Raw genomic sequence first — 14,252 nt, 5'->3', positions numbered from 1 at the left:
CAAGTCTATAATTTGTCATACTTCTAGAATCTAAAAAAGACTCTTCTATTCCTTCCCCTGGGATATCTGGAACACTGAATACTAGTGATAACTCTTTCGCGGAAGATCTTATGATATATATTGTGTCCCCTATTTTGAATTTCGAATACACCATCTTTCCCTGGGATTAATTTGTATGCTTTTTGTAGAGTTTAGCAAGATTTCATAGTTTTATTCCCCTCTGTGACAATCATATTCTATTTTACTTAAAAAAATATTAAACACATTCCAGAATGGACTCAATTGCAGCAGTTCAATGTGCTTTTCATTCAAACCCTCTCCTTTTGGCAGATCTCTAATACTAGCGGTAAGTAAAATGAGAGCAGCAAAGCTACACTCTATTTTATCTTTTGACAATATTTACCCCTCTTTGGAAATTTACCGCGTTGCACATATGTGTTGAGTGTCCATATTTACGGGTCCGTGTCAATGCAACCAGATTCTATTCTAGATCTACTCCGGTTCTCGCTTGATTTGGGCCATTAGGGCTTAAATCGAGTGAGTATACCTCTTGTTCATACTGTACCTATCTGTCTTCCTATCGTTTATTATGTTTTTCAGTGGTTTCCAACAGCTTTTTGTGATGGTTCTCCGTCATGCTTCTAAAAATCTTTTAATTGCTTTGATTTGATCTGTTTGGAAGTGTTGATAGTGAATTTTATCCGAGGCGCTGTTGCTGATTTTGGGTTTGTGTTAAAAGTGGTTTTGTTTGTTATCAGTGGTGATGATGGTGGTCTGATTGGTGATGCGGCTTTGCAAAGCAATTGTTTCTGGTCCTTTAGGAGTATTGCAAGTGCTGGTTGCTATGGATGTTCTGAAACTCTTGATGGCAGCTGTATTGGAAGTTGATGGTGGTGCTCCTCTCCATGATGATGCAGCGGCGGTAGCTAGGGTTTCATTGCATGGTGGTGTCGTGTGTACCTGGGTCTAATTTTTTAGGATAAGAATTGGACTTGGGTTTATATTTGACGTTTTGGATCTTAGATGTGATACCTTATGTGTTATTAGTATTTGATGTATCGGCTGGTTTTTTGTACCGAATTTTCCGTGTGAGTTTCAGTTGTCCTCATATGATATGCCATGGGGATTTCCAATTGTAATTCACTTAAGGTTTGTCGGTCTGTTGGCCACTACGGTGTCATTTGTCCTGTACGTTGAATTTAGGGTATGTGATTGCTCTTGGCAGCTTAAAATCAATGAACTATCCCTCTGTTAAAAAAAAAAAGAAAACAAACAAAAAGACAAAAAGATTCTATTCTAAGATAATGGTCAATATTCAATGTTAACTTTGATCATTCACTAAGATCCTGCCACGCAAAAAGCATCAGGCTTGAACTCTAAATTCTGCATGCGACACATCAGTCCCTGAAAGTGCGGCTATTGTGATACACACTTCTACATTGCAATTTCCTTGTAAACTAGGGGCTCATTTGTTTGATCATAATAATAATAATACAATTGATGAATAGTAGTAGCCTACTAGGTAACTGTATAGTAGGGTTAGACTTATTTGCAGGTGGGAGGAAATCTTAAATACGAATCTAATTCTAGTCTAAGAAAAAAGAAAACGCTTTTTAGAAGTTCCCACATGTTTCCAATTTCAACGGAAGTTAAGAAGGACAGACCGACAGAGTGAGAAAGAGAAAGAAAGAAAGAAAAAGGTACATTGACCGTGAACCTCATTACTCATCAAACCTTTCTCTCTCCGCTTGCTTTGTATAGAGAGAAGTGGGTCAGAGAACAGACGTCGTGTTCAGGCAATCCATGTGCTTACATAGAAGTTAGAGACGCAGAAACAAGAAGAAGAAGAAGAAATACAGAAAGAAACAGGGGAAAGAAACCAGTGATACCAACAGTGAACAGTGGTATTAGTTTTTGAGTTGAAATTAGTAGAGAAAGAGACATTGAAGAAGAAGTTAGAAAAATGAAGGAATCAGGGGGAGGAGATGGGTTTGTAAGAGCAGATCAAATTGATCTAAAGAGTTTAGATGAACAATTGGAGAGACATTTAAACAGAGTAAGAACTATGGAAAATGGAAGAGATGATCAAGGAGTAGGATCAATAGGAGGATTAGGATTAGGAGGAGGAGGAGGAGGAGGAGGGCAGAGAAGAAATAGCAGTTTCAATGAAAGGGTGACTGCTAAAGAAGAATGGGAAATTGATCCTTCAAAACTACTTATTAAAACTGTTATTGCTAGAGGTACTTTTGGTACTGTCCATAGAGGTGTTTATGATGGCCAAGATGTTGCAGGTAACACTACAAAACTCCATTGACTACACTCCCCAAAAAATCAAAAATAATAATTTATCTTGATATATTTATGATTTTCATATGCTTTGCATCATAATTTGTTCTGTGGGGGTTCCTTTGAATTGTGGGGTTATGAAGCTGTATGATACATGATTTCTGAAGTAGTGATTCAGGGTTTTCCCGTTGCTCCATGGGTAAATTGTGTCCCATGAATGTAGTTAGTTCTTCATTTTATGAATTGTAATCTGCAGGTTAAAAAAAAAAGAATTAGATTTGAAAAGTTACATGATTTTGTATCATTTAATAGTTTTTACCATTCTCAGTTTTGAAATGGGGTTAATCGAGCATCATTTTCTTACTGAATATTGTTTTATTAATGCCTTTTTTCTTCTTACTTAGGCTGGCCTTGTTATTCAAACTTGATATAACCTATGATTCACGGGTATACTGGTTGATAATACAAGTAGATTTTACTTTCCGTGATATCAGTGCTTTGACATTTTCTTCTTCTTCTTGAACTTTCATGTGATCTCAACTGTCTATCCCTTTTCCTTTTCCTTTTTATCCATATCATCTTGGGCGATCTTTTACTTTTTACCCCTTTTTTTATTTGTCCAATTAATATTCAATTGATTAAGATAGTATTGGTAGCATAGCAGATTGTTTTTGGACAATATATTATTTATAATTTTGTTTCCAAACTAGATTGCACTGGAGCTAATGCATGATTGAAAAAGCTTAGATGTAGTTTCAACTTCGCCAATTGTTGACGTTTTTTTTCTTTTTTCTCGCCTTCAGTTAAACTGCTTGATTGGGGAGAAGAAGGCCATAGAACAGAAGCTGAAATTACATCACTTAGGGAAGCATTTTCGCAAGAAGTAGTTGTGTGGCATAAACTCGATCACCCTAATGTGACTAAGGTAGCATGTTCATCTTCTACTTTTTTTTTTTGATCGGCATATTCATCTTCTACTTACTAGGAGTTCTTTATGTACATCCATGAACTCGGTTTGAATTAGCATTCATCTGTATATTTTATCATGTTGTAAAGCCTTTTTCTTCAGCTCAGAACCATTAGTAATTCTAGCTTTTCGAGCAATCAAATGTTATTTCGCACAACTGGGTGACACGGTGCCATTAAACTTTTTGCTTACACTTTTGCTATCCCTGGATAACTTGTTCAACTCGGACAATTTCGGATATTAGAAAGTTAAGGTGCAAACGACGAGCACTTTATTCAACCGATTGTTGTTTACAGCACTTGCACATCTTTGAATGAGTTTCTAAAAACTTGGGGGTCTTCTCGTCCAGATACTGATCCTAACATACGTTGAACCCCTTTTACAGTTTATAGGGGCTATGTTGGGCCACGCAGAACTGAACATACAGACAGATAGTGGTCAAATTGGCATGCCAAGTAATATCTGTTGTGTGGTTGTTGAATATCTTGCCGGGGGTGCGCTTAAGACTTACCTCATAAAGAATCGAAGAAGAAAATTGGCTTTCAAAGTTGTCGTCCAACTGGCACTGGATCTTGCAAGAGGGTTGAACTCTTTCCACACTATTTTTAGTCTTTGTTTGATCTTGCATTGTTCTTTTTAAATCAGTTAATTTCTCAAATACTATTCTTTTGGGCAAGAACAGTCTTTGACCTGTGAATTGTTTGTTAATTAGCAAGTCTTCATTCGCTTTCTAGGTTGAGTTATCTCCACTCCCAGAAGGTTGTTCACAGAGATGTGAAAACAGAAAACATGCTTTTGGACAAGAGCCGCACAGTAAAAATTGCTGACTTTGGGGTTGCTCGTGTTGAAGCTCAAAACCCGAATGATATGACTGGCGAGACCGGGACCTTAGGCTACATGGCTCCTGAGGTAAGCTGTCCACCTCATCAAGAAATTTTACTACGGTACTTCATGAGAGTTCATCTTCTTTTTGAAGTTTTTATCCTTGTTATAGAAATTAGCTTTTGCTCACTTGGGTTACTGGGCAATCACAGGTCCTTAATGGAAACCCTTATAACAGGAAATGCGATGTCTATAGTTTCGGTATCTGCTTGTGGGAGATATATTGTTGTGACATGCCATATCCTGATCTCAGTTTCTCGGAAGTGACATCAGCTGTTGTCCGCCAGGTAACAATATTATGTCCTAAATTCATCTCAAATATACTCTGTATTTCACTATCAAGTGGCTAACACTCATCGAAATGAACTAATACTGTAGAATTTGAGGCCGGAGATACCACGATGTTGTCCAAGTTCGATTGCAAATGTAATGAAGAGATGTTGGGATGCAAATCCTGATAAACGACCAGAGATGGATGAGGTGGTTTCCTTGTTGGAGGCCATTGACACGTCAAAAGGTGGAGGTATGATCCCTCCTGATCAGCAGCAGAATTGCTTCTGTTTCCGTAAGAGTCGAGGGCCTTGAAGAAGTGGTTGTTTCTTCATTAAAATGGGTGGTACTCGGAATATATATTTATATATACAGCTAATACGGAGATAGCTAGGTTAGAGATCTGTACTTGATGAACGTGGAGCTTTGCCTTTGACAGGTGATGAGGTAGTATTGTGGGACTAGGGGAAAATTAGGTGGAGAACTGAGCAAGTTGTTTATCCCTTCATTTAAAACCATTGTAAAGTGTCTTCTTTTTCTTCCTTTGGGATGTGTTACAAATGTGAGTTGCGGATTAGCTTGGTACTTACATAGTGACATGTATGAAGATGAAGAAGTAATCTGACTCGCATATTTTGTTGACACTTTTCTCTGCCATGTTTGCAGTCGCTTAACTTTCTTGTTTTGGGCTTTTAATTCAATTTGTCTATTCTAATGTGTGAAGGCAACTTTCTTTAGTTATCTGGAACAGGGCACCTCCCTTTATTGAGTGCAAGAGTATTTTGTTTTCGACATGCAAGTGGTACACTCATTGTGCCCGCAGTTGATCTTGGCCTGACGATATTTCCTCTTAGAGTACAGCCAGTTGGGTTGAAAGTTAACACTTAATCATAAATAGTGCGTAGGTTCTCATCTGCAACTGGTGCGTGGAAATTGGTATTGAATACAATCTCGTATAACTGTGATGCTGGCCAAGCAACATGGTGCCCCATTTCCCTACCCTATCCCTCAATTGTAGGGAAAAAAACTCCAAAACCCAACCACTATGGTCCCCCGTATCTCTACTTGGCAAAGTGGATCAGATCTGATCCGCCTTGTAAGGAAGGGAAATCACACGGAAAATCCTTTTACGGAAACTGAAAAAGTCCTTTTACGAAAACTGAGTATCCGTATGATTTAACACGGATACTGTTTGAGATTTTTTTTTTATTCTTGGTTTTCACTTTTAACTCTTCTATTTCCACTAAAACTCTTTATTTCCAATTATTTCTCCATTTTTTCTCTTCAGTTTTTTTTTACCCATAATAAATATTTATCTAAACCCGTAGAAATAAAATTTGAAAAAAAAAATATATGAAAACTTAGTTTCCGTACAATGCAGGGAAGGGATGAAAGGACAGCATAGTGAGGATGCCTTGTGACCCATCTCCCTTCCCTATATTTGAGGAATAAGGTAAGAAATGCCCTACATCACAGTGCTTGGGCTAGTGAGATAATTGTATTTTGATTTTTTCTTTCGAAGCTCTAAGAATTTAGTTTTGTTTTCTCATTTTGTTTCATTCGCTCTTTTTGAGTCAAAAAATAATTTGGGTATTCGTTTTCCCACCCCTGAAAACTAAATGTACAGTCCACAATCATGTACACCCCAATATGAGAGTGGACAATTTTCTTTAAGGTGTTGACCAAAAAAGCCCTAGGCTGAATTTTTTTTATTTATTGTAATAAAAATGAAAATTTCCATTGAATATATACTGAACTACATCGTCTTTTTTCAGAAATTAGTGAAGATAACCACTCTTGTAAGTTCTCTAACCTAAATAGAGAATTCTTACCTAGCCTAGTATCTTTCGCTAAAAGATTTGCCATCTCATTAGTTTTTCTCGGAACATAACAACATTTTCATTTAATAAACTGCCAAAGAATTTCTAAACAATAATAAATTATACTATTTGTTGTCCATTTTACTGAACTTTGTTTGCCATTAATATCATTCACCACATTAACACAGTCTTCTTCCAGCCGAAGATTAATGACTTGATTTGCAACTGCCCATTTGATTCCTTCAAACGAAGCTTGTGCCTCTCTGCATCTTGAGCTATTTCCGGAATGCAACATGCTGCTCTCCAATTCCCTGCATCATCAACAACAATTAGTCATGTTCCTATAAGCTTAGTATCTTTTGAAAAAGACGCATCAAAGTAACTTTTATAAAAGTTCAGGAGGCCTTTTCCAAGGTGTATGCACCCTAGCTATAGATCCTTGATGATTTCTAATCAACTGTTACTATTATTAGTAACCCAATCTTGTCTACTCAGTTTAGTCAGATTGACTACAATTACACATGTTCACTTGAGCATTATCAAACACAACTGTGTACAATGCAGCTTCCAGATATTCCATAATGTAAAAGTTGTTATTTCCACCATATCACTATTAGCTTCTGCAGAGATACTACTAGCTGCAAACCAGCTAGCAATCCAAACATTAAGTCCTATGCATGAGCACAAACCTGCAATACTAATGTTCATATCATGCCAAATAGATTTAGTATTATCACATCCAATTAACATATGTTGCATATTTTCAGTTTCCCTATCATAAAAGGAACATGTAGGATTAGTATCAGCTATATGCCTAGCTAATCTTCCTTTAAAAAGTAAACAACCTTAGACACATTTCCATAAGAAGTGTAGAATCCTAGGGGTAAACAAGCTTTTCAAAATTTAATCCAATGAAAATTAGTAACCCTAGGTACCAACATTTCTATTAGTAGAGAGAAAAGACGAGGGTACCCAAATAAACCGCAATTTTAAACTTTTCCACCTATAAGTCCTCTTACCGAAAGTGACTGTCTATGGACTGAGTCGAGACAATAAAACGAATCGATATTCACACTTTGTGTGATCGTCTGTGGATACGAGATCGAGACAATACAACAATCAAAGTGTGATTACTTGATAATAGGTTCGGACTTAACCAAACTCTATAGGAAACTATCAAGTAATACGGAGTTAACGTTTGTGTAATTTACTTTAAATTATAATAACAACAATTATAATTGCGAAAAACAAAAGTAAATGACACAACAAGATTTTGTTAACGAGGAAACCGCAAATGCAGAAAAACTCTGGGACCTAGTCCAGAATTGGATACTTTCATAATTAAGCCGCTATACAAAATCAAACCAACTTCGTATAGTTGAGACCAACCAACTAAACCTATAGTTCACCTAGTTTCTGTAGTATCCCTGCGCTTCCGACATTCAATAAGTGCACGCACTGGAAAAATTCTTTTGGTTCGTATTCCAAACAGTAAAGGAACAACAAATCTGTTCGTTAACGACTCTATTCAATCTCAGTAATATGAGTTAGACAAAATCCTTTGTCGGGTTTAGATCTATCTATCCAACAAATATAATAACCGAGAGATCATGTGCTCAGTCTTCATGTGCTTCCTCACCTTTCAAAAGATTGAGCACCAAGGTGAGCATGCACATTCTAACACAACTAGGTTGTGTTGATTTGAGCCTTTTCTTGTTCGTCACGAGTGACTAAGATAGAATCATCATTCTTGACCTCTTGCTTGGTTTGTTTTCTCTTGTTCCATCTCTTGTTTTTCTTATTTGACTTGTGATGAAAAGTGTCATTATCACAACGTTCACTAGCACAAGAGACTTTTGACAACATGAAATCTTTATTTAGTCTTTCAAAAAGACTCTTGTAAATATTGTTATCAACATTTAACAGCTGAGAGTCATTATTGTGACTAACTTTTGGTCCCTTTTTGGCCATGGAGGATTTCGGGACCCATTTAGAGTTGGGTTTCGCAGGAGCAGCTTTTTCCTTCATACCATTAAGACAATTGTCCTTTTGATTACATTGCGAAACAACTTTTATCGAATTTGGAACATTAGATCTTGTCTTAGCATTTACAAAGTCATCTCCCTTTCTATATTCGGGTCTTTTATGAGATGGCCTTGTCGAGCGATAGGCAAAATTTGAACTATCATTATAATAATTCTTTTGCCTAAAGTTTGGACAATATCGATCCGAGTTCCTTTGGGGAGCAAAAATAGCCAATTCGTTTGATACAAAATAAAGTGTATCTTGCATCTTACGAATCTTGCATCCCATTGCAAATGCCCTTTGTTACCACGACAATAACAATGCCTAGAAACATACCAAGTCTGAGTTTGAATGTTACCTTTTTGTAGATCCGCTGGCATTGGAGATCGACGAGTTTTCTCCTTTTTCTTATCTTTGTTCAACATTGTAGGTTTCTTGACATTAGCAGAAGTGCTCTCTTTGATTACTGCTGGTTGAACACAATTCTTAGGCTTAATAGGCTTTTCTTCTTTACAAGAACTAGGAGCAACTTTGACATCAGTGGAAGCCTCTGGTTGAGAAGAATTTCTAGCTTTAACAAATTTTACCTCTTTGTTAATACTTGAAGCATCTATTCCGTTATAGCTCAATCCTCGTGTATCACGATGATTTCTACTTGCTTCTAACATTGAGGTTAACTTGTTTGAGATTTCATTAGATTTTTTCAGTTCCAAATTTTCTTCTTCCAATGTCTTGAATTTAACAAGAACACTGGCTAGATCAGCCTCAAGGCGTTCTTCTCGTGAGAGATATTTACCTTCCTTCTCTTCAAAACTATTTTGTTGAGAGTTAATCCTTGGATAAGATTCAACAAGTTTCTCTTCCAACAAATGCAATTTTTCAAGAGCCGCATCATGATCTTTCTCAAATAATTCTGCTTGAGAAAGACTAGCACATACTTTGTCTTTAAGACTCTGTATTTGTTGTGAGAAATTTTCTTTCAGCAAGTTATGCTCATCATCGAGATTTTCAAACTTTAAAGTTAAACCTCATTCTCTTTCAAGTGCTGAAATAAGTTCATTAGAATAAATAAAAAATTGTTTGCTCAATTCCTTTAGTTCAGATGTTTTTACACTTGATCTTTCATTAGAAATCTCAAGTATATAACTCAAAAATTTCTCGTTAGAGACATCCTCAAATGAGCAACCTGAAATTGAAGAACCATCTCCTTTTGAACACATATCTTGTGACACGTTAACTAAGTCTTTCTTTAGTTTTCCCTCTCGCTTAACTTTATTTTGAATCATGTCGTATAGGTTGGATCGCATCAAACACATAATGTTAGATCTTTTCGTGTTTGCCTGCTTTGATACCAATTGAAAAGACGAGGGTACCCAAATATACCACAATCTTAAACTTTTCCACCTATAAGTCCTCTTACCGAAAGTGATTGTCTATGTACTGAGTTGAGACAGTAAAACGAATCGGTATTCACACTTTGTGTGATCGTCTACGGATACGAGATGGAGACAATACAACAATCAAAGTATGATTACTTGATAATAGGTTCGGACTTAACCAAACTCTATAGGATCACTATCAAGTATTACGGAGTTAACGTTTGAGTAATTTACTTTAAATTATAATAACAACAATTATAATTGTGGAAAACAAAAATAAATGACACAGCAAGATTTTGTTAATGAGGAAACCGCAAATGCAGAAAAACCCCGGGACCTAGTCCAGAATTGAATATTCTCAGAATTAAGCCGTTATACAAAATCAAACCAACTTCTTATAGTTGAGACCAAGCAACTAAACCTATAGTTCACCTAGTTTCTTCAGTATCCATGCGCTTCCGACATTCAATAAGTGCATGCACTGGAACAATTCCTTTGGTTTGTATTCCAAACAATAAAGGAACAACAAATTTGTTCGGTAACAAATTCAATCTCAGTGATATGAGTTGTACAAAGGCTCTTCTGTTTAATCCAATAAACTCCTTTGTCGGGTTTAGATCTATCTATCCAACAACTAACTAAGTAGCAGAGTTTACATTTTGCAATCAAATATAGAATCTACCAAGATGCTATATAGTGATGCCGATCTACGCAACTAATCAATCAAATTTATCAAGGATAAATCGATTATAGTTGGATCCCAGCCGATCAAGTTTTCTGCACACCACAAATTATGAAACCAATAAGAAATCTTATTTGTATTCAAATCTTTTTAATTCTTCAATAAACACCTGCAGACCACAACTTGAATCTCTTGTGATCAATCACGCATAGAACGGAGTCTGTTAACAATGGATTATCACAAGATGTCTTTAGATCTACAAACAGTTCTAAAGATCCAGTCGACACTTCGATCTAGTTTGAGTGAATCTTATATAAGAAGAGAAGATTCTCAAGAATAAACAAACTAGGTGCAATCAAAGTTCAACAACCGTTAGTCAATCAAATCAAATCGAAAACTAATAATACTGCAATTATCTAGTTTCCCACCAACGGTACTCGTAAAGCTTTTTGATCCCACTAAAGTCTTTAAACGAGTGGTCGTAAGAGATTTCACCTAATTAGGGTACTTTCCTCTCCGAATAGACGGCTCCACCAGTAACAAAACAACAAGGTAGTTTTGCTGACTCTTAGGTGATAGGGTGTAGAATACAACCTATTTATTATCTATTGGTTATGCTTTCTTTGCTATTTTTCTTGTAAATTATGTATTTTACGCTTGTTTTGAGTTTTATAGTTACTCTGGAATCATGCGGACGAAAAGAAGAAGAAATCATCCAATAAGAGCAAAAAGGACAAAATTGTCATTTCCTAAGAGAATACTATTTGGAGCCTAGCAAGGGTTAAGGGGCACCTCTATTTGGGAAAAAAACACTAAAGACGCTCAAGCTTACTTTAAGGGGTTCCCAACTTGGATGGCCCTTATCTGGGAGTAGGGGTTGGTTTAATCCAATTATTACAACCCTAAATCGAGAAGATTGCTTCTCAATCGTTTTTACGCTAAATTTTGAGAAGAGAAAAGCAGCGCAACTGCTGCTGAAATTGTGAGAATCAGATCAAAAATTAATTGAAGACGGTGATGAGCTTACTGCTGTTGAGAAAGATGAGAAGGGATAAATGGGTTTTGCTGAGAAATTAGAAAAAGGGGATCTGTGGGTTTTTTGAAATCAACAGATGAGAAGAAATCGAGAAGAAGATGGTTGAAGGTGGAAATTCAGATGAAGAAACTCACAGAGCTGTTAATTATGCTAGAAAGAAACCAATCAAGAAGATGCTGCCAAGAGATTGAAGAACGGAAACTGAGATTAGGGTTCTTATGTAATTCGAATCTGTGTTGCCATTTGAGATGAACTTAGGGTTCTTCTGTGACTCAATCTGATTGAGAAATTAAGACAGAGAAGAACAATTGCTGTCATGGACTAAATGGGTTTTTGGTTAAATTTGTAATGGCAAAGATGACAAGAAATTGAAGGGGTTTCTGCTAATTTGTGAGATTATGAAGCAGATGAAGAAATGGGAGTTGCTGTACATGGAATGGTTCATGGGTGGAGGTCTGAAGTATTGATGTTGTTGGTAGTGTTTTTGTGTTTGAATTGAAGAACAACAAGACTACAGGAATGAAAGAAGAATTGCAGTGTGTGAAATCAAGACATGATAGATGTTGGTGATGTTGTGGAGAGATGGAATTGATTATATCAGAAGGGGTTGTGTTGGTGCTGCAGCAAATCTCAAGAACTGAGTAGCAGATGATTATGGGTGTGTGACTGTGCTGTTACAGGGATGAACGAAATGTTTCTTGAGAACTAGATGAATGTTAGGATTGTCACAGGAGAAGACCAAAAATAGTCCGGAATTTGGCCTGGAATCGCCCTGAAGCAGAGGAAACTTTGTCTAAATCTTCCCTCTGATGAGTCGACTCAGAGATTCAGATGATTCGTAAAGCCTAACTCAACTGAGTAAGACCAGTTAGCCGAGCAAGATACTGACTCGGTGTTTGACTTCTCTTTTCTTTGACTCCATTGACTGACGACGACCGTTAGTTTGACAATATGTTTAACGGAACCATAACGAAATATTTCGTCGACTGCAACAGTATCTCAGGCTGTAGGCAACTTTCTGGCCGGATTCTGGTGGTACCAGGATTTTCCGGCGATTCAATATGTGCTGAATTTTGTGAAGGGTATAATTAGTCTTATGGATGTGAAGATTTGGGTTTGGAATTGTTTGAGGAATTGGGCTTGGATTTGGAAAGTGAAGATGAAAGAATTTCACAAAGACAAGGATTTGGAAGTTGAGCTACAAAGGGAAAGGGATTCTATTCCTAAGAGGAATGCAAGCAAATTGAAGCTTATAAATAGAGAAGTTCTCTACTTTTCTCTAGACACTTTTTTACACACTTCTACACCTTCTACACACACAACACTTGTGTTTTTGCTTGCTTTTTCAAAATTCTTCTTTTAATTATTTGTGTGAACTTTAAAAATTCTCCCTTTAATTATTTGTGTGAATTTCAAAAACATGAGTAGCTAATTTTCTTATTGATTGGGGATGAATTCCTAGTTCTTAACATGTTTTGAGTTTTGTTTTTAAATCTACTTTGAAGTTTTTTTTTACATGATTATCGTTTGTTTTTACTAATAGGAATGTTTATACATTCATGATTGATTGATAGATTTTTTAGGTGGCCAACTAAATTGATTTGTTAATTGATCTAAAGCTAGTGAAAGTTAGGGGATAAGTAATTGTTTCTTAACTCTTTACACAAGTAGCAAACACGAGACCTTGCAGAAGGATTCCGTGGAGCAATTGTGTGTGAAAACAACGTTAGCAAGTAGACCTTGATCTAAGAGTCTAACTACTAATATCAACCTAATAAATTCATAAATCTTAATGCGTTTAACTAAATTACATCTTGAGTGAGCTAATACTAAGTGGTTTGGTGAATAGAATCCGGTAGTCGAGAACTTCCGTATCCGGTGATACTAGGGATTTAGGGATTTAGCACTGAGCTAGTTGTTTTACCTACGGTTGGTGATAATCTGCGACTAATAAAAAGTGGAAAAGAACATAACTTGATTTATTGTTTTGCAACGAAGAAGGATTCCTTGATCTAATCTCTCTTATTGGTTTCAACATACACTTTTAATTGCTTTGTTTATTTTCTTTTGCTTTTCAAAACCAAAACCTCCCCCTTTTCGTGACAACTTTACAACTAAAAATATCTTGCTCCTCGTCGGAAGAAACTTGACTATATTATATTACTTGTTAATTAGGTGGAAAAACATTAATTAATTTGTTGTGGTTACGACACGCATCAAATTTTGGTGCCGCTGCTGGGGAGCAGCGGACGATTTTAGTTATTTTATTTTTCTTTTTGCTTTATTCTTTCTTTGTTAGATTCTATATCGTATCTAAATTAGTTTTAGAGAATCTTGTTTCAGGTACTATATCTTTGGTGAATGCTTAAAGAGGGCAGACCGAGTCCAATTGGTATACGTCTTCGATCCGGCACTCAACTAAAGTATTTCATTCGAGCTGTTAACACTCCGCTTCCTCGTTCTTCATCTAGTGAGTTCGCAGATTCCGATATAGACGAAGAAGAAATGGCTGATCGTACACTCAAGGATCTAGCTTCTCACAAGCTCGATATACAACAATGGTGTATCCAAACTAATTCAACCTTCGAGATCGAGCCGGGGTTGATTAGAGAGTTACCAAAGTTTCATGGTATGGTAAATGAATACCCATATAAGCATATTATGGACTTCCAAACCATAGTCATGGCTATGCTTCCACCGGAGACTAATGCGGATGGAGCAATGTTGAAAGATTTCTCGTTCTCTTTGGAGGGTAATGCTAAGGAATGGTTGTATTATTTGCCTTCCGGAAGTATCACCACATGGAATGGGATGAAGAAACTTTTCCTCGAGAGATATTTTCCTGCATCAAAAGCTACTCAAATTCGCAAGGAGATTTGTGGGATGAAGCAAAATGTGGGAGAGT

General features: G+C 36.5%; 1 protein-coding gene across 1 annotated transcript; it reads left to right on the top strand.

The window, feature by feature from the left end:
- The first annotated feature begins 1,676 nt into the window (after positions 1 to 1,676).
- LOC113318845 (serine/threonine-protein kinase STY13-like) lies at positions 1,677 to 5,128 on the top strand. The gene is made up of 6 exons (XM_026567101.1): positions 1,677 to 2,291; positions 3,090 to 3,211; positions 3,639 to 3,835; positions 3,988 to 4,162; positions 4,288 to 4,422; positions 4,514 to 5,128. Exons 1-6 carry the CDS (start codon positions 1,964 to 1,966, stop codon positions 4,718 to 4,720), a joined length of 1,164 nt encoding a protein of 387 aa, XP_026422886.1. The 5' UTR covers positions 1,677 to 1,963; the 3' UTR covers positions 4,721 to 5,128.
- The last annotated feature ends 9,124 nt before the right edge of the window (positions 5,129 to 14,252 follow it).

This window comes from Papaver somniferum, chromosome 10 (assembly GCF_003573695.1).
Source record: "Papaver somniferum cultivar HN1 chromosome 10, ASM357369v1, whole genome shotgun sequence".
NCBI lineage: Eukaryota > Viridiplantae > Streptophyta > Magnoliopsida > Ranunculales > Papaveraceae > Papaver > Papaver somniferum.
The sequence above is the reverse complement of the archived record's forward strand: the minus strand, read 5'-3'. Positions and strand labels throughout refer to the sequence as shown.

Bases quoted from the DNA above. Each gene is read 5' to 3' on its own strand.
- LOC113318845 (XM_026567101.1), top strand. From the start codon at position 1,964: ATGAAGGAATCAGGGGGAGGAGATGGGTTTGTAAGAGCAGATCAAATT. The intron at 2,292-3,089 runs GTAACACTACAA...TCTCGCCTTCAG, and splicing joins TGATGGCCAAGATGTTGCAG to TTAAACTGCTTGATTGGGGA. The intron at 4,423-4,513 runs GTAACAATATTA...CTAATACTGTAG, and splicing joins CATCAGCTGTTGTCCGCCAG to AATTTGAGGCCGGAGATACC.